This window comes from Microcaecilia unicolor, chromosome 11 (assembly GCF_901765095.1).
Source record: "Microcaecilia unicolor chromosome 11, aMicUni1.1, whole genome shotgun sequence".
Classification (NCBI taxonomy): Eukaryota; Metazoa; Chordata; class Amphibia; order Gymnophiona; family Siphonopidae; genus Microcaecilia; species Microcaecilia unicolor.
In genome coordinates, this window is record NC_044041.1 from 12,749,063 (window position 1) to 12,770,114 (window position 21,052).

General features: G+C 46.3%; 1 protein-coding gene across 1 annotated transcript in view; it reads left to right on the forward strand.

The window, feature by feature from the left end:
- LOC115480141 (GAS2-like protein 2) overlaps positions 1-21,052 on the forward strand; it is a 96,180-nt gene that overhangs the window by 72,437 nt on the left and 2,691 nt on the right. Inside the window, exons 4-5 of the mRNA XM_030218622.1 lie at positions 44-140; positions 339-729. Of these exons, the coding sequence (XP_030074482.1) occupies positions 44-140; positions 339-729 (488 nt within the window). The remainder of the gene's footprint in view (positions 1-43; positions 141-338; positions 730-21,052) is intronic.

Genomic DNA, 21,052 nt, shown 5'->3' on the forward strand with positions numbered 1-21,052 from the left:
TCTGGTCCAGTGATTCTGTTCTGGCTCTTTTGGTGCTTGGCAGGTTCTGAGGAGTCATGTCATGGTGCGAGTAGGTGGAGGATGGGACACTCTGGAACATTACCTGGATAAGCACGATCCCTGCAGATGTTCTTCTGTCTGTGAGTACATGGATTTATCCATAGGCGCCTTAGGCTAAAGGTTGGGCAGGTCCTATGATAGAGAAACAGTAGCCGCTCAGGAAAACGTCTTTCAACCTGAGCTCTGTGCAGCTCTGCATTTGTTGCCAGGGAAATGCTGCAACTTTGTATAAGGTTGAATATTCTTCACATTAACGTTGTAATCCTTTTCCTTGGCAGCTCACCGGCTGCAGCAGAACAGAGCTCTGGGGTATCCAGTTCCAAAGACCTCACCGTATGCTATTGCTAAAAGTGCGCAAGCCCCCAGCCCAGGACGCCAGCGCTGGTCGGAGGGGTTGAGCCCTTATCGAACCTCAGAATCTCCTCGTGGAGCAGAGAAGCGGGCTCTGACAGGCGCCGATCCCTCACCGGGGAAGACAGACAGACCTGCCTCTGGGGATGCGACCAACAGGACAGAGTTCCCAAGGCAAATCTCGGCCCCTGTTCTGCCTTCAAGACAGGAGAGAACAGATGGACCGCCCAGATCTTCCACGGTTCCTGGACCTCTGCACAGAAGCTCCACACCCGTGCAGCGAGAACGGACTGAGCCACGGACTGCCAGCGCACTCAGGTAAAATATCATTGTAAACTGTAGATTGGTCTTTTTCTGTCATCATCTACTACGTAAAGGTTCAGGGGGGGGGGGGGTCACAGATTTGATATAATGGCTTTCTGTGGTACAACCAAAGTTTATTATAAGCAGGTACTTTCTCTGTCCCTGGTGGAATCACAATTTCTTTTTTTTTTTAACTTGGGGCAGTGGTGAGTTAAGTGACTTACCTGGACTATAAGGAGCTGCAGCAGGAACTGAACCCAGTTCCCCGGGTTCTCAGCCCACTGCATTACTACTACTACTACTTGACATTTCTCTCCACACTCGTCCTTCCCTACATCCCTTCCCGTGCACTCCGCTCCATGGATAAATCCTTTTTATCTGTTCCCTTCTCCGCTACTGCCAACTCCAGACTTCGCGTCTTCTGTCTCGCTGCACCCTACGCCTGGAATAAACTTCCTGAGCCCCTACGTCTTGCCCCATCCTTGGCCACCTTTAAATCTAGACTGAAAGCCCACCTCTTTAACATTGCTTTTGACTCGTAACCACTCGCCTCCACCTACCCTCCTCTCCTCCTTCCTGTACACATTAATTGATTTTGATTTGTTTACTTTATTTTTTGTCTACTAGATTGTAAGCTCTTTGAGCAGGGACTGTCTTTCTTCTATGTTTGTGCAGCGCTGCGTACGCCTTGTAGCGCTATAGAAGTGATAAATAGTAGGTTAGTAGTCTCTTGTAACCAGAGCTAATGTTGTGATGTCATAATGCCTCAGTCCACCAATAAGAGCCAACCTCATCAGTAATGTCACAATGGCTTGATTGTCCTATACTTGGCTCACTTTTATTACATAGCTCTTTGAGCAGGGACTGTCTTTCTTCTATGTTTGTGCAGCGCTGCGTACGCCTTGTAGCGCTATAGAAGTGATAAATAGTAGGTTAGTAGTCTCTTGTAACCAGAGCTAATGTTGTGATGTCATAATGCCTCAGTCCACCAATAAGAGCCAACCTCATCAGTAATGTCACAATGGCTTGATTGTCCTATACTTGGCTCACTTTTATTACATAGCTCTTTGAGCAGGGACTGTCTTTCTTCTATGTTTGTGCAGCGCTGCGTATGCCTTGTAGCGCTATAGAAATGCTAAATAGTAGTAGTAGTAATTTCTAAAGCGCTACCAGGGTTACGCAGCGCTGTACAATTTAACATGGAAGGACAGTCCCTGCTCCAGAAGCTTACAATCTACAAGACAGGTGTACAATCTAAAAACAAGTATAGAGTCCGTCTGATAGGAATACTATAATTCTTAAAGGTTAGGTGCCGAAAGCAGCATTGAAGAGGTGAGTTTTAAGCAGAGATTTGAAGATGGGTAGGGAGGGGGCTTGGCGTAGGGGTTGAGGAAGATTGTTCCAGGCAAAGGGTGAGGCAAGGCAGAATGAGCGGAGCCTGGAGTTGGCAGTGGTGGAGAAGGGAACTGAGAGGAGGCATTAACCATTAGGTTCCTATAAGCTTCCTTCCAGCAACTCAGTGGGGAGGGAGGAACCCCCTGGCAGTGCAAGCTTCCTCTCCCTCCCTTTCCCTCACCCCTCTGACCACAAGAGTTTCCTCACAGCGGTGCCAGCTATGATTCCAAGGGCAGTGTCCCCAGCTGAACTAGTTTGTATATACTGTGACAGTAACTAAGTAACAGAGTAATCGATGGGACATCCTGTGTGTCCAACCAGGTGGCCTTAGTACTTCCATGGTGTCCGAGAGAGCTTCCTTCTGGGCTTCGTAAAATGTAATGCAACAAATATATAAGTTCATAAGAATATTCATGAGATTGATTTAGTTCATAAGTTATCTGCAAGAATATTCATAAGATTGATTTGCATGCACTGCTTCTACTGCATGCAAATTTCTCTCATGCATATTCAATATGAAGATCCAGAAAACCTGGCTGGCTGGGGTTCCCCCAGGACAGGTTTGGGAACCCCTGATCTAGTAATGTTGTATAGGCAACCTATCCAGGTGTGCTTGAAAATTCCTTTTAATCAAGCCTGTGGCACCCAAAACGATAGGAAATATTTCTGTATCTTGCCGCAGTACAGGCTTCCTTATAACTGTGCGCTATCCACACCAGCTGAGAGGCTGCCTCTGAGCAGCCTACGGTCCATCGACCAGTCTCTGTGCACATGGGAAATTGCACCGCACTGCCACAGCGTCTGTGTTCTGGACATGTCTTAGTTTAAGGAGCCTAGAGTTTAGTGCAATGGACTCTGATCCTGGGGACCTGGGTTCGATTCCCACTGCAGCTCCTTGTGACTCTGGGCAAGTCACTTAACCCTCCATTGCCCCTGGTACAAAATAAGTACCTGAATATATGTAAACCGCTTTGAATGTAGTTGCAAAAAGCTCAGAAAGGCGGTATATCAAGCCCCATTCCCTTTCCCTAAGGAGATGAATCCCGTCAACAAGGCAGAGGTTTGTCCTGAAACAAGTATCCTCCGTTTTCAGCCCTCGGAGAAAACTGGTGAAATGCTGAATGCCAAAACGAGGCTGGGCTGTTATTCTTGATCAGCCCAAGCTAAATCCAGCTGAAATCCTTTAAGAAAGGCATTGAAGAGTTTTAAGCTTAGTGAAATCTTCTTTGTCATTTAGTTGCGTTTCCTACACACTTTTGTCAGGACATGTGGCGATGAGTTGGTGAGACACTGCGCAAGGGTCTGGGACTTCCCTGTTGGCAACAAGCAGAACCTAAAAAGATGACATATGGGGTGGGGGGAGGGAGGGTTCAGCAGGTTTATCCAGAAAGCCATGACTGGAGAGAAGCTCAGAGACCTTCCCATACTCAGGCCCTCGGACAATATAACCATAGCCCCTCTCTGTTCTCCTCAGACATTGTCCTGTGCTATTTTCTTAATATGGTTGGCAGCAATCGGGTCTTCCTACTTTCCTCAATCCCCCCCACCCCCTTGCATTCCTGTCATGCCACTTCAGGTGTATTTATTGTGGTCGTCCTAAAAACTGCCTTTGGGAGAGGGTTGAGAAACTGAACTTGGCTGTCCCGTTGCAGAATTGGGCTGCCTCTGTGTTCTGATCAGTGACTGATTTTAGCGTTTGCTATTCATACATACTGGAGTTCGGCATCCAGTGCTGTCAGGCTTTCGCCTTTCACAAGCAGTAAGTTTTCTATCAAAAACTAGTTTTTAAAAAGGCGCATACCTAATTCAGAACCACATTTCTGTTGGAACTCCTGTGGGCTTTGCATTTACTGTGTGTAAATTCAGACAGGTGTCTAGTTTATCACAGTCACAGCCCATGGTGACAGCAGAGCACAGCTATTTCCATGTTGTCACTAAGAGGCAGATGCAGCAAGTCTCATAGTAGAGCCACAAAATACCGCAAAAAAAAAAAAAAAACCAAAAAAACGAGGCATGCTATAATCAATGAGCATGCAAATTACTGCTGCATTAAAATCACTACTACTACTACTACTACTACTACTACTACTACTACTATTTAGCATTTCTATAGCGCTACAAGGCGTACGCAGCGCTGCACAAACATAGAAGAAAGACAGTCCCTGCTCAAAGAGCTATGTAATAAAAGTGAGCCAAGTATAGGACAATCAAGCCATTGTGACATCACTGATGAGGTTGGCTCTTATTGGTGGCCTGAGGCATTATGACATCACAACATTAGCTCTGGTTACAAGAGACTACTAACCTACTATTTATCACTTCTATAGCACTACAAGGCGTACGCAGCGCTGCACAAACATAGAAGAAAGACAGTCCCTGCTCAAAGAGCTATGTAATAAAAGTGAGCCAAGTATAGGACAATCAAGCCATTGTGACATCACTGATGAGGTTGGCTCTTATTGGTGGACTGAGGCATTATGACATCACAATATTAGCTCTGGTTACAAGAGACTACTAACCTACTATTTATCACTTCTATAGCACTACAAGGCGTACGCAGCGCTGCACAAACATAGAAGAAAGACAGTCCCTGCTCAAAGAGCTTACAATCTATTAGACAAAAAATAAATAAAGTAAGCAAATCGAATCAATTAATGTGAATGGGAAGGAAGAGAGGAGGGTAGGTGGAGGCGAGTGGTTACAAGTGGTTACGAGTCAAAAGCAATGTTAAAGAGGTGGGCTTTCAGTCTAGATTTAAAGGTGGCCAAGGATGGGGCAAGACGTAGGGGCTCAGGAAGTTTATTCCAGGCGTAGGGTGCAGCGAGACAGAAGGCGCGAAGTCTGGAGTTGGCAGTAGTGGAGAAGGGAACAGATAAGAAGGATTTATCCATGGAGCGGCGTGCACGGGAAGGGGTGTAGGGAAGGACGAGTGTGGAGAGATACTGGGGAGCAGCAGAGTGAGTACATTTATAGGTTAGTAGAAGAAGTTTGAACAGGATGCGAAAACGGATAGGGAGCCAGTGAAGGGTCTTGAGGAGAGGGGTAGTATGAGTAAAGCGACCCTGGTGGAAGACGAGACGGGCAGCAGAGTTTTGAACCGACTGGAGAGGGGAGAGGTGACTAAGTGGGAGGCCAGCAAGAAGCAGATTGCAGTAGTCTAAACGAGATCATTAAAATCACAGGAGTAGTGCGTAGCTCATTGATTAATGTCACCTTCCTGTCGGTGCCTGAGCGGTGATTGGCTCAGGCACTGACAGGAAGGGTGACATTTAAAAAATAAAAAGCTGCAGGCAAGTATGCCATGGTATTTTGTATGGGACTCATCCTGTCCTGTCCTGTCCCAACCCCGAACAACCCTGGCGTCTAGTGGCATTCACCTGACCTGACCCCCCCCCCTCCGAACAATCTCTGGTGTCTAGGGCATGCCCCACCCATTACTCCTCACCCCCCCCCCCCCCCCCCCGACTTAAAAAAAACACCCCAAAATTCTCTGGTGTCTAGTGGCACCCTTTCTTCCCAGCCCCACCCCTGTCCCCGCCTGACCTCAAATTTTGAAGAAAAAAAAGTCTCTGGTGTGTAGAGAGGATGCCCCCACCTGACCTTCACCCAGACCCCCCCCCCCCAAATCCTGTACCTCTTCATGAGGCAGGAGTGATACAGACGCCTCCTACCTTTGGCAATGATATTCTCAAAATGGCGGCACCCCACCCGACGCATTCTGGTGGGGCTACCTCTGTGTGATTTGCACTTATGCGAGAGTTTGCTAAAGTGAACGCAAGTGAATGATCTCTGGTCAAAGTAAAGGGGTTTGCTCATTGACAGACCTCGTAGACTTACCAAGAAGAAACAAAGTCAGATCGTCAAGATCCTACCTAAACCTACACTACCCAAATTGCAAAGGACTGAAATACAAAACAACTTACGCAGCCAGCTTCTCCTACATAAGTGCACAACTATGGAACAGGCTCCTAAAAGCTGTGAAAACAATCCATGACCACTTGAACTTCAGGAAATCACTAAAAACCAACCTCTTCAAAAAGGCCTACCCCAACGACCCCACGTAACCCTCTTCACCTACCAACACAATATGACTATGATCGAACAGGACAACACGCAATCTTCATCCATTCCGACCCTCCACTTATACCTCAAACGATCACTATACAACTTTGTATTTGTTATCCACCGACTGCGCAAACGCCTTTGACGGTCCTATGTAAGCCACATTGAGCCTGCAAAAAGGGGAGGAAATGTGGGATACAAATGTAACAAATAAATATTGTGGGGGGGGGGTTAAATACCTGCTGCACCCACAGAGACGGCACTTATGATTATCGTTTGTTGAGATTTGCTATTCCGCTGACCCTGGGCACATGTCAAGGCAATTTATGTAACCAAATAGAAAGCAGAACACAACTTCAGTGTTACGATAGAGAAGAGACTATTCAGCCGAACAGCTCAAAACTTCCAACGTGCAATATGTACTTTGGGAAATCCTGTATGCACTTGCCGTTTAAGTCTCCCGACCTTACTGCCTGCCCAGGATTGCCTTCAGAAACTGAAAATGAAGGAAAAACAGGAAAGGGAGGGTGTCATAGAAGCATTCCACAGGCTGCAGTAAAATGCAAAAAGGCAGCTTGTCCTATACCATTAAACTTAGAAAAGGGTCATGATATGAAGTGGAGAGGATCGGAGGAAAGGGATACTTTTCCCAACAAGTGGGGGGGGGGGGGGGGGGGGGAGGAGTTGAAACTTTGCAGAATTCAAGCCTGCTTGGGGCAGATACAGAGGGAGAAATTAGAGTCAGGGATGATGATACAAAGATTAACATGCAAATGTATAATCTTCTGAACTTCTAACACTGTCTTATAATGTCTTTTGCTTTAACACCATTATATAATTCACCACCTAATGTATATGCACTCCTATTTCCAGTACCCATGATGTATTGTAAGCCACATTGAGCCTGCAAAGAGGTGGGATAATGTGGGATACAAGTGCAATAAATAAATAAATGATAACTGACAGCTCAGCAATGTAGATGGGAGGGGGGGAGGGGAACACACTTTCACTCACTAGGGATGTGTGTTCAGTTCGATAATTAAATCTCTACAACTTGGCACCAAATATTAAGGGCAAAGTGCATTAGACGTAAGACATAAGCATCGCCACACTGGGACAGACCAAAGGTCCATCTAGCCCAGCACCCTGTCTCCGACAGTGGCCCATCCAGGTCACAATCACCCGACAAGATCCACGGAGCAAAGCATTTTGTACTGCTTGTCCCAGGAATAGTGGATTTTTCCCTACGTTCCTTTAATAACATTCTATGGCCTTTTCCTTCAGGAAGCCGTCCAAACCTTTCTTAAACTCCGCTAAGCTAACCGCCTTAACCACATTCTCCGGCAACGAATTCCAGAGTCGAATTACACGCTGAGTAAAGAAAAAGTTTCTCTTATTTGTTTTTAACTTACTGCACTCCAGCTTCATCGCATGCCCCCTTGTCCTTGTATTTTTGGAAAGCGTAAACAGACGCTCCATATCTATCTTTTCCACTCCACTCATTATTTTATTGATTATGTTATAGGATAATAGTGCTTAGGTGCGTTGGAGGCACCAATAATTAGCGGTTTATCTGCCTTTCAGGGATGCAATCCTGAGATGCGCATGCAAAGGTAATAATTGGGCGTTAACAATCAAAATTTGGATTTTCGCACACGTCACTGCGCACTATTCTCTTAAACTGTGCAGCCAAATCCCATGATGTGCATCCCAAAAGGAGGGGCTGGAATGGATGATTTGGGGCATTCCAGAAATTTGTACGCAGTGTTCTATAGAATACCAGTTGGGTGCCAGGGGTTACACCTGGTTTCATCCTAGTGCCCAGATTCGGGGTGGGAATCAAGGGTGGTCAACCCGGAGTGCAGGGGCAGACGGACAGTGATCTGGGCCCCCTAGCAGAAAGGGTCGTTGGGCCCCTGCCGCAGGAATTCTCAGCAGCCATTTTGAAGATGTGGCAGTGCCAGACAGAGCAGCGGCCAGGAAAGAGTGGGTTCTTTCCTGCCCCCAAAGAGGCCACTAGACCACCAGGGCCCTTCAAGGTAGGCCCAGCGAGGACCCACTGAGGTTTTTTTTGGGGGGGGGGGGGGGCTAGATTGTGCAGGTGGGGAGGGCCCCTGCCAGTGTGTCTTGATAGAAGTGCTGGGCATCCGTTTACTGGATCTGGTTCTTAGTGTGTAACTGTGAGGGAGGTGTCACCAAATGGCACGCCCAACTTGTAGAATACTATCAGTCGCATGCGTGCCAGGTATTTGTGACCTTGATTGGCCACTGTTGGACACAGGATGCTGGGCTCGATGGACCTTTGGTCTGTCCCAGTGTGGCAATACTTATGTACTTATGTACTTGGGATTCTGAATGGAATGTTGCTACTCTTTGGGGTTCTACATGGAATGTTGCTACACTTTGAAATTCTGCATGGAATCTTGTTGTTCTTTAGAATTCTAGAATCTTGCTACTCTTTGGGGTTCTACATGGAATGTTGCTATGAAATTCTGCATGGAATCTTGTTATTCTTTAGAATTCTAGAATCTGCTATTCTTTGCAATTCTATATGGAATGTTGCTTCTCTTTGGGTTTCTGCCAGGTATTTGTGACCTGGATTGGCCACTGTTGGAAACAGGATGCTGGGCTCGATGGACCTTTGGTCTTTCTCAGTACGGCAATACTTACGTACATTGCATGGTGCACGTAGGCATGCCAATTTCCATCAGACACTGACCTGTCGCAAGTGGATGCGCCCATATTTCAGCATGCCAGTGTTTCTTTGTAATGGTATTCTCTAAGGGCCTAGGCATGCCCTGAAGCCGTTACTGAATTGACTCTAACGTCTAACGTGGCCCATTGTAATTCCTACATCTTGGCGCCAAGTTCTAGAATTGTTCCATTAGTACACACAAAGTCAATTTATTTATAAATCTGTTTATTGAGTTCCAAAAACAGTTACTGACAATGACGCAGTGTATCTCAACTCAACCTCGCTATGTATCGCACTGTGCCTTATCCCCCACCCCCTCCTTAACACAAAGCATCACAGAGTACAGGTTCGACCAATGTCCATTTAGTTCAGGAGGTGGCTGCGGGGTGTAGAGTGGACCAAAAAGCATTGCCCTTTATCCAAAGAAATACCTTCCTCATCTCGCCACTCCAGAGAGAGTAGTGTAATCACGTGTGATCGCCAAACAGGCAGGATCGGTGCCCGATGTTCCCGCCACTCCGGTAAAATAGAAAATCAATTTAATGTGCATTAACTTATGAATTAACACACATACCACTAATTTGTGTGCATTAAATAATTCTTCTTAAAGCAAATATGTGAATCAAACTGAAAATAAATACCCCAGAATCACAAAAATTGCAGAAAATTCCCAAAATGAATGAAGCGCTTTTTGACCGTGCCTATGCCTATTATTCACACACTCTTACAAGCACACTGTTATGCACATGTATTCTATCATGTATGTGGAAAGTACACGTACACAGGGGGGGGGGGGTGCAATCTTTTGACATAGGGATGAGGATTTGGCAGTTTAGGTTCCGAGTCGTAGGGCCTTCGTATCATGAATGTGACATTCCCCTACTCTGGTCTCTTCCGTTGTTCTGTTCAACTCCCAAGCGGTGGGTACGTTTCTATATACAGACAAGGAAACTGATACTGTGCACAATGGATTTTTCTCTAATAATTTCCCAAGAGTTTATTTAATGGATGCTCTAAAGCAGTCATGGCGTCTACACAGACGCTATAAATATAGATAAAGGCTGAGATACTGCTGACAGACTTGCAAAACTTCTGTTCCAAACAGTAGATGCCCGAACCACGGTTTCTTCAAAGGAAACGCTGACTGGCAGCCAGGGAGAGGGGGAAGGTTTGCCTTGCCGGTCCAGACATGAGTAAAGGAGGCAGGGCAGGGTGTGACTCATTCCCCCCCCCCCCCCCCCCCCACCAACAAAAAAAAAGCAGGAAGGGAGGCAAGAACTTCAGTTCCTGTCTGCCATGGCAACTGGTTCCTAAACCATAACACCACTTAACTGAGATTGAAGATTTCAGTTGGCAAAGCCTTGAGACAGGACCAGTGAACCCATGTTGTCATTTCCAGTCACAATCAGTTCCCTGAGAGGTTGAATCATCAGTACTGTTAGTGTAGGACAGAGACGTTCCTCTGTTTCTGCCAAACTTACCTAAAATAATGAGTGGAATGGAACAGGTGGATGTGAAGCGTCTGTTCACGCTTTCCAAAAATACTAGGACTAGGGGGCATGCGATGAAACTACAGTGTAGTAAATTTAAAACAAATCAGAGAAAATGTTTCTTCACCCAAAGCATAATTAAACTCTGGAATTCGTTGCCGGAGAATGTGGTGAAGGCAGTTAGCTTGGCAGAGTTTAAAAAGGGGTTACACGGTTTCCTAAAGGACAAGTCCATAAATCGCTACTAAATGGACTTGGGAAAAATCCACAATTCCAGGAATAACATGTATAGAATGTTTGTACGTTTGGGAAGCTCACCAGGTGCCCTTGGCCTGGATTGGCTGCTGGGCTCGATGGACCCTTGGTCTTTTCCCAGTGTGGCATTACTTATGTACCTCACATCCAGCTATGAGGTAGACGACCCGGGTGCTCAAGTCAAGCGTAAAGCCGGGCAGGAAGGTAGTTAAGGATGGCAGTAAACGGGGGGGCATTATTGAGCAGGCTCTCAGTGCCAGGGAGCGAAGACGGAGATTTCAATACCGTCAGGCACTATTGGAATTCGGGATCAGATGTTCATCCACTGTGAGGTGTCCAGGGTCAGCCCCTACCACTAGCTCCTACATCAGACCACCACAATCCATTGAAATTTGAAAGGGAGAGAGCAGAATTTCTGCCACATTTCTGTGCACTTAAGTGATCAACGAAAGCAGACGTAAGTACCCCCCACCCAGTTAGAGCCACCTTTTGAGTCTCTTTCAACCCAAGAATCTGTCATGTATGTAGCCATAAGTACTCAAATGCAGCATGATTCAAACAATCCAAATATCATCGAAAAGCATATATATATATATATATATATATATATATATATATATATATATATATATATATATTAATCAACCGAGAACGACAGCACCCACCTCACCTCCTCATCGGCCAAACAATACTATTATTTTAAAGTTCTTAAATGTTTACATTCATAGTGCAATTTGTAATACCATATTTAGCTTCAACAAATTTTAATATTTTACTTATGTTTATAAAGAAATTTCCTTAACGGAAAAGGTGCCAGTCAGGGGCTGGATTGTCCGACCTGCACGTTTCACTACTAATGCTGTTTCAAGGCCTAATCCCCTAATTGGGTAAGACGGGGGATTAGTCCTTGACAATTAGTAGGGAAACATGCAGGTCAGACAATCCAGCCCCTCTCTGGCATCTTTTCCGTTAAGGACATTTCTTTTTTCTTTATAAAGATAAGTGAAATATTAAAATTAGTCGAAGCTAAATTTGAATATTTATTTATTTATTTGTTACATTTGTATCCCACATTTTCCCACCTATTTGCAGGCTCAATGTGGCTTACATAGTACCGTACAGACGTTCACCAATTCCGGTTATGAACAAATACAGTAATGTTGTTGTAGAATAAGGTTCGTGTGTGCAGACACATTAGGGAATCGTAGAGAGGAAGAGTTAATATATGTCCATTTCGAGCTTTGGTTTTGTTGTGTTGCAGGGTTCAGGCATTTAAGTTGGGTCGGTAGGGTTATGCCTTTTTGAACAGGATAGTTTTTAATGATTTCCGGAAGTTTAGGTGGTTATAGGTTGTTTTCACGGCTTTTGGTAATGCATTCCACAGTTGAGTGCTTATGTAGGAGAAGCTGGATGCATAGGTTGATTTGTATTTGAGTCCTTTGCAGCTTGGGTAGTGGAGATTTAGGTATGTTCGTGTTGATCCTGTTGTGTTTCTGGTTGGTAGGTCTATGAGGTCTGTCATGTATCCCGGGGCTTCGCCGTAGATAATTTTATGAACCAGGGTGCAGCTTTTGAAAGCAATACATTCTTTGATTGGGAGCCAGTGCAGTTTTTCTCGGAGGGGTATGGCATTACAAATTGCATTAACTTTGAAACACAGTTCAAGGGGCCCTGCAAAGTGAAACGTCTTCCAGGCTCCTCAGCTACCAGGAGTACCGAGCAAATAATCTCTATGATCAGAGAAGAAACTAAGGAGTCCAACACTGATGTTGTTATCCACCTGGGAACAAATGACTTGTCCAGTAATACCCCACTTGCCACGCAGAGAGCTTTTCAGGAGCTGGGAGAGGGGTTAAAACCTTTGATACAAACAATAGCTTTCTCTGAAGTACTACCTACCTTTGGAAAGGGAGAGAAAAGATTGCAAAGTACTGAGAATTTCAATAGCTGGCTCAAAGCCTGGTGTCACCAAGAAGGATTTAGGTACATAGGAGGATGGGGCAATACATGGAAAAACAAAAGACTATATTGTAACGATGGTCTGCATTTCACTGTGGCAGGAAAAAAAAATCCTTGGGGAGAAATTCAGACAATTTCTAGGCATTTAAACTAGAAGGTGGGGGTGGCATATGGAGGCAGTTCACTTCAAGTGGTCACCCCCAGCTAAAGCTAAAGACAAGATGCGTCAGTAGAAAAGAAAGCAATGAAAACAACAATCTTAGCAAATCTCTTCTTACCAACACAGGAGGAAGTGAGACTAGACAAAAAACTAACCAGAAGATAAAAATTCCACTGAAATGTAGATGGAAATCGAAGTTCATGACCTTCAAGCCCTGATGTTAGAGGCAGACTTAGACGTTGTCGCAATCCAGGGGCGTAGCCAGACTTCGGCGGGAAGGGGGTCCAGAGCCCAGGGGAGGGGGCACATTTTAGCCCCCCCCCCCCCCCCCCCCCGGTGCAGCCGACCCACTGATGCCTCTACCAACTTTGCCCTCCCCGCCGACGACCCTCTCGACCCCACCTCCCACTGCCAACCCTCCGCCACCGTCGTCGCCTACCTTTGCTGGCGAGGGACCCCAATCCCTGCCAGCCGAGGTCCTCTTGCTTCCCACGCAAGGCTTCGTTCTGTTTCAGTGAGTCTGACATCCTGCACATACAACGTGCAGGATGTCAGAAACAGAACGAAGCCTTCCGCAGGAAGCAAGAGGACCTCGGCTGATGGGGGTTGGGGTCCCCCGCCAGCAAAGGTAGCCCACGGCGACGGCGGGAGGGGGGTCAAGAGGGTCATCGGCAGGGGGGTCCAGGACCAAATCTATGGGGGCCCAGGCCCTCGTGGCCCTACGTAGCTACGCCCCTGTTGCAATCACGGAGACATGGCTCAATGGTTCCCATGAATGGGATGCAAACTTACCGGGCTATAATCTATTTAGGAAGGATAGAGATGGTCGTAAAGGTGGAGGAGTAGCTCTGTATGTGAGATATGATATCGCAGCGACTGAAATGACAGGGGCCTGGGGAAAGGAAGAAGCGATATGGATCACCTTAAAAAGAGATGATAGAACCTCTGTCCACGTGGGTGTTGTCTACTGACCCCCGACACAATTGGAGGAACTAGATAAAGATCTGATCGCAGATATTCGAAAGTTGGGAAAGAAGAGAGAGGTGCTGTTGCTGGGAGATTTCAATCTGCCGGATGTAGATTGGAAGGTTCCATCTGCGGAATCGGAAAGAAGTAGAGAGATTGTGGATGCTTTTCAAAGTGCTCTGCTCAGACAAATGGTGACGGAATCCATGAAGGAGGGAGCGACGCTGGATCTGGTGCTCACAAATGGGGAGTGTGTCAAATGTCCGAGTGGGTGCCCACCTGGGCAGCAGTGACCATCAAACAGTTTGGTTTGATATGACAGCTGAAGTGGAGGGCGGCCACTCAAAACTCAGTCCTGGATTTCAAGCAGGGAGACAAACAAAGCAGATCAATCAGTGATATGGTCCAAAACTTTATTTTCAGAGATTCGCCCGACACAGACTGTGTTTCGCACACAAGGGCTGCGTCAGGGGCTAATAGTCCAGCAGCTGAGAGATGCGACCAGACTTACCCTGTGTATTGAGCTGATGTCCTCACCTTGATTGAGGAAAGCACCCTGCTGGTTTTTTACGTTTCAATCTCATGTCCTGCTTGGACTATTAGCCCCTGACGCAGCCTTTGTGGGCGAAACACAGTCTGTGTCCGGCGAATCTCTGAAAATAAAGTTTTGAACCATATCACTGATTGATCTGCTTTGTTTGTCTCCACGTTGGATTTTGTGGATCGCTTGCCATCTTGTTTCTTAGGACCTGGATTTCAAGCATGCTGACTTTAGTAAAATGGGGGAATATCTGAGGAAGGAGCTGATGGGCTGGGAGGACGTACAAGAAGTGGAAGGACAGTGGTCCAGGCTGAAAGAAGCTATAAATAGGGCCACGAACCTTTATGTAAGGAAAGTAAATAAAAGCAAGAGAAAAAGGAAACCGATATGGTTCTCCAAGAAAGTGGCTGAGAAAATAAAGGCTAAAGAGTTGGCGTTCCAGAAATACAAAAAAACTGAAAAGCCAAGAGAGAGATACATCTGGCGAAAGCGCAAGTGGAAGAACAAATGGCTAGAAATGCAAAGAGGGGTGACAAAAATTTCTTCAGGTATCTTGCTAAGGATGTAAAAGAATTGAAGCGGTGCAAAGAAAAGCTACAAAAATGGTACAAGACGTATGAGGAGAGACTTGCGGACCTGAACATGTATACCCTGGAGGAAAGGAGAAACAGGGGTGATATGATACAGACCTTCAAATATTTGAAAGGTATTAATCCGCAAACGAACCTTTTCCGGAGATGGGAGGGCAGTAGAATGAGAGGACATGAAATGAGATTGAAGGGGGGCACACTCAAGAAAAATGTCAGGAAGTATTTTTTCACGGAGAGAGTAGTGGATGCTTGGAATGCCCTCCCGCAGGAGGTGGTGGAGATGAAAACGGTAATGGAATTCAAAAATGTGTGGGATAAACATAAGGGAATTCTGTTCAGAAGGAATGGATCCTCAGAAGCTTAGCGGAGATTGGGTGGCAGCACCGGTGGTGGGAGGTGGGGCCATTGGTTTGGAGGCGTGGCTAGTGCTGGGCAGACTTCTACGCTCTGTGCCCTGAAAATGGCAGATACAAATCAAGGTCGGGTATACATATAAAGTAGCACATATGAGTTTATCTTGTAGGGCAGACTGGATGGACGGTACAGGTCTTTCTCTGCCGTCATCTACTATGTTACTATGAGTATAAACACATTTAAGAAGTTTTAAAAAAGTGTATTGTTTGGCCGATGAGGAGGTGGGTTCTGTCATTCTCGGTTGATTTAATTCGAGTTGCACCGCTGAGGCAAACAATCTCGCTTTCTAGCTTGTTACATTTTTAGTAAGATCTAGAGTTTTCTACATATATATAGCCAGAAATAGCAGAATGTTAACCGCCTTGGCTCCTTCAAAATGTAACTTACGTTGGGGAATGAGTCGGAGGTGATATCGTTCGTAGAAATATTTTAGACTGCACTGCAGAAGTTCTGCCTTCATCAGCCCAGCATCAGCACACTCGTGGGACCCTTTGCCATCTCGTTGTCCAGGTCTTTAGCATTTATTTCTTCGGAGATTCCACATAATGTGTCCATGTGGGAAAATTGGCACCTTTCTTGATTTTTTTTTTTTCTGGAGAACTGTCTACAGGGGAGATTCTGATCACACGGCAAGAGAATTTACCGTCCTAAGGGACTGTGGTGGGCTGTGTGTGAAGAGACAGCTCTTCATAGAGCTCAACCTCCGCAAGTGTGGCGATTTATAACCATTGCTACACATTTTGGGGCATTGAATCTATACTACTTGCGTATTTCAGAATTATTCCTTGACCCCTGAGGCAGGCGTTGATTAACGCCGATACACGGCCCGTGTCGGGTCATTTATCAATAAAGAACTTCAGTTGTCCCAGTCTTGAAGGCCCAGTGTTGCTTTGTTCGTTTGTGTCCTAAAGCCAAGAAAATGTGGAAGAAAGAGAGAAATAGTCCTAATTGTTTTGGGTGCCACTGCCTTGATTAAAAAGAATTTCCAAGCGCACCTTGATATGTTGGCTGCACTCTGTGAACTCCTGAAGGAAAGTAGGATTAAGGAGAGTAGGACGAAGAAGGGGCAGTAACAGTATAATCTGAGAGATTGAGGTCATAGCCAACGTACTCTGCATTACGAGTCAGGCTCATACATTCCTGTTACTACACGTGCAAGAGGTTACTCTGTGCAAACCATGTGTCTTACACCAGGCTGGGAGCTATCCAGGGCCACTGAGAGACTAAGCCGGGCCCAGGGCAAGGCCGCCCTCGCTGCCATTGCTGCTGCAGTCCCCGGTCTCACCTGCCTGCCCTCAGCTCCGTCCGCCACCAGGCCCCCTGCATTAAAATCATCAGCGCCTCAGCTGAGCTCCATTTGGAAAGGCAGATCGCCTCCCTTCCGGCCTTCCCTCACTGTGTCCCGCCCTCGTCTGATGCAACTTCCGGCTTCCACAAGGGCGGGACACAGGGAGGGCCCGAAGGGAGGCGATCTACCTTTCCAAATGGAGCTCAGCTGAGGCGCTGACGATTTTAATGCAGGGGGCCTGGTGGCGGACGTAGCCGAGGACAGGCAGGTGAGACCGGGCACTACAGCGCCGGCAGCCTGACCCCGGCGCCAGGCCCCCCTTGGAGGCCCGAGGAATTTTGTCTCGGTGGCCCTAGAGCCATCTATCGACCTTTTATTTCTTATCAAGTCTGGACATCTTGTGGCCAATATTTAGACCATGGGAGATAGCCAGGCCGAACATTCAATGTCGGGCCATTTCCGGTGACTGACTTTGAATATGCGGTTTAAATTTGGCCAGTTTCAACTTAACTAGCCAAGCCGATATTCAGGGCTAGCCGGTTATGTTGGAGCAGCCCAAGGTTATTCCACCTATTATGGTGGCCAAATATGGCTGCCAAACTTAGCCAGCCCCATGTTGAAAATCACCAGATAGCCCGTTATATTGGCCGACATAACCGACAATATTCAGCGAGGGAAAGCCGGCTAAGGGGAAGATGCACTAAAAAATCGTTAGAGCCCTTCCCTTACCGATTCCCTTAGCGAATCAGTAAGGAACGGGCATGCATTACGGAAAGAGAATGCAAATGAGCTGCTCGTTGTAGCTCGCTTGCATTCTCTATTCTATCGGTAAACACTCGGCCGGTCGAGCATGCGCAGAGCAACCAAGCGTTATGCTGGCTGCTCTGCGCATGCCAAGGACATCCTTAATGGACTTCCTGGTCTCTCAGCTGAGTGAAGCACGGCCAAAAAAGACATTTTTATTATTCTGGGGTCCAAAAAAGAGCCTGCAGCATCGGAGCCTGTTTGATTTCTTTTTTTTTTTTTTTTTGATATAGTGAAGAACGTCCATAAAGGACGCTCCTGACAAGCACTTGGGCTACTTTTCGGGTGGAGCACTCCCATAATGGCCGTCCATGACGAGCACTTGGCCGTTTTTGCCCCCCCCCCCCCGATTTTTTTTTTTTTACATTTTATGAAGTTTTCCAATCCCGCGCAGACCCAACGAGAGGTACAGACCTCTCGTTAGATTTTCCAGCTTTAAGGCAATCGGAAAAGGTTAGTTCATCTCATCACAATAGGGGTTTCTACACAATTTGCTCATCTGCATTCCTTTTTCGTTAGCTTGCTTAGTGCATGCCAGGGTTTACTACTTGCTCGTTAATGGCTCCTTAAGGGCTGCTTAAGTTTAGTGCATCTGGCCCCAACTGCCATTTAGGTGGTCATTTCATTCTGAGTATCCTCCCTCTCCTTCTCTGCGCATATCCAGCAGACTGCCAAAATCTGTCGCTTCTTCCTTTTCAACATCAACAAAATTCGCCCTTTCCTCTCTGAGCACACCACCCGAACTCTCGTCCACGCTCTCATTACCTCTCGTCTCGACTACTGCAACTTGCTCCTCACTGGCCTCCCACTCAGCCATCTATCCCCCCTTCAATCCATTCAGAACTCTGCCGCACGTCTCATATTCCGCCAGAACCGATATACTCATATCACCCCTCTCCTCAAGTCACTTCACTGGCTTCCGATCAGATACCGCATCCAATTCAAGCTTCTCCTCCTTACTTACAAATGCACTCACTCTGCCGCCCCACCCTACCTCTCTACCCTCATCTCCCCCTACGTTCCTGCCCGTAACCTCCGCTCACATGACAAATCCCTCCTCTCAGTACCCTTCTCCACCATTGCCAACTCCAGGCTCCGCTCATTCTGCCTTGCCTCACCCTATGCCTGGAACAACCTTCCCCAATCCCTACGCCATCTTCAAATCCTTGCTTAAAGCTCACCTCTTCAATGCTGCATTCGGAACCTAACCTTTCGAACATATAGGTTGCCCCAATCTGTCTGACCTATATGATTAACTGTACATTTGTCTTTTTAGATTGTAAGCTCTTCGAGCAGGGACTGTCCTTCCATGTTAAATTGTACAGCACTGTGTAACCCTAGTAGCGCTTTAGAAATGTTAAGTAGTAGTAGTAGTATTACATATAGCAGTGATTTAACCAGAGCTGAGATTGTGATGTCATAATGCCTCATTCCACCAATGCCTAAGAGCCAACCTCATCAGTGATGTCACAATGGCTTGATTGTCCTATATTTGTCTCACTCTTATCTATTAGATTGTAAGCTCTTTGAGCAGCGACTGTCTCTCTTTGTTAAATTGTACAGCACTGTGTAACCCTAGTAGCGCTTTAGAAATGTTAAGTAGTAGTAAGTAGTGAGGGGGGGGGGCTTGTTTCTGATTTTATTTAGTCTCATTTTATTTAATGTGATTATAGTGGTCTCTCCTGTTCTGTTGGCTCCACCACTCTTGTGTCCGAGAACCAGATCCAATTAAATTTTTTTTTTTTCCACCATCACCCTTTTCTTTCCTCTCCTGTCTCCTGTGTCCTTTCTCTGGGATACTCATTCTTTCAGGGCAGACAAGTTTGCAAACAGGACTGGAAACAAAGTACAGAACTGGAAATTTAGCAGCATATAAAAGGCATCAACAACCATAGAGAGAAAGGGAGAGATTGTTTCCATGCACAGAGAAGAGGAATAATTTGTGGAAACTTGTGCTAAAAATACCTCTTAAAACCTATCTTTTAAAATGAAAGGAAAACTGGAGGACTTGTCAAAGTGTGCCCCCTGCTGGCAATATATGGGATTGGCTGACAGAAACTTAAAAAGATGTTAACTGTTTATGGCCTAAATTCCTTCAGGATAACTGGCAGGGCTGACCCTTTCATTAAGTGGACAAAGTATCTGCCTAGAGTGGCAGTGCTGGGAGGGGGGTTGTTGCATGGCAATAAATAGCATCTCATCTCCCCCCCCCTCTTCCCTTCTCACTGCCACTGCTGCCCTACCTCTTCTTGTGCTGAAGTTGCAAGAGGATTTAATGCTGCTGGCCTGGGGCCTTTAACCACAGGTCCAAGCCCAAGCACTGACTGTTATACCCTTCCCGACACAGCAACACTTGAGCCATGGGCCTGTGGTTAAAGACCCTGCACTGGTGCTGAATCCCATTGATGTTTCAGTCTGGGAAAGGGCAGGACAGGGATGCAGGTCTGGCAGAGGGAGGAGATGCTGGACAGAGTGGGAGGTAGGAAAGAGGAGATGAGATACTGAACAAGAGGGAAGGAAAGATGCTAGCCACCTAGAAGCAAGTAGGTAGGGGAAAGTGGAGGGGGGTGGTAATGGAGTGAAAGAATAGCCTAATGGTTAGTGCAGCAGACTGAGGGGTCCTCTTACTAAGGTGTGCTGAAAAATGACCTGCGGTAGTGTAGGCGTGTATTTTGGGTGCGCACAGATCCATTTTTCAGCATACCTGCAAAAAAATGCCTTTTTAAAAATTTTTGACGAAAATGGACGTCCAGCAAAATAAAAACTGGTGCACATCCATTTTGGGTCTGAGACCTTACCGCCAGCCACTGACTTAGCGGTAAGGTCTCACGCGTTAACCGGGCGGTAATGACCTATGCGCGTCAAATGCCACTTGGCGCACGCAACGGATGTGTTCCAGAAAATAAAAAATTATATTTTTCAGACACACGTATCAGGCGCGCACCAAAAATGAAATTACCGCAAGAGCCACGCCGTAGCTAGGCGGTAACTCCAAATTGGTGCGCGTAGACACGCGGCTTATTAAGAGGGCCCCTGAGATCCTAGGGATCTGGGTTCAATTCCCACTGCAGCTCCTTGTGACCTTGGGCAAGTCACTTAACCCTCCATTGCCCCAAGTACAAAAAATAGCTTAGACTGTGAGCCCACTGGGGACAGAGAAAGTACTTTCATATAATGTGTACAGTGCTGTGTACGTCTAGTAGCACTATAGAAATGATTATTAGTAGTAGAGTCACCCATGCAGACGGCAATGCATGGCTGAAGGTTTGACCGGTGGGTCACACTAGTGTGTGAAACTGGCCTTATAAGATCATTGTGTCCATATGCCTTTCTGTCCCTCTTTAAACCACTCATCGAATTTCATTCAGATTTGAGCCACAGACCATAGAGACCCCAGTGACACCTCCATCCCCCTTCAGCGCACACTTTTTCCATGTACCACTGACCCTTAGAATCAATTTTTTCGTTCCCATTTTCATTTTCTGCTTCTTTCCCATAATGACCAGTTCAACTCCGTTGAAATTTCAGGGAGATCAGAGCACATTGTGACGTCATTGAGCAATTTTAAAGCTGCCTTGCCTTGGTTAGCATCTGTGGTTACCAGCCAATGAGCAGTTTCCTGCTCTCCGATGCTCGATGTGGGAACGTTTCATGACACGTTTCCCTGCTTTGATACAGGACATCTGCAGCTTTTGTTTTTTGTACATTTCCGAATAATA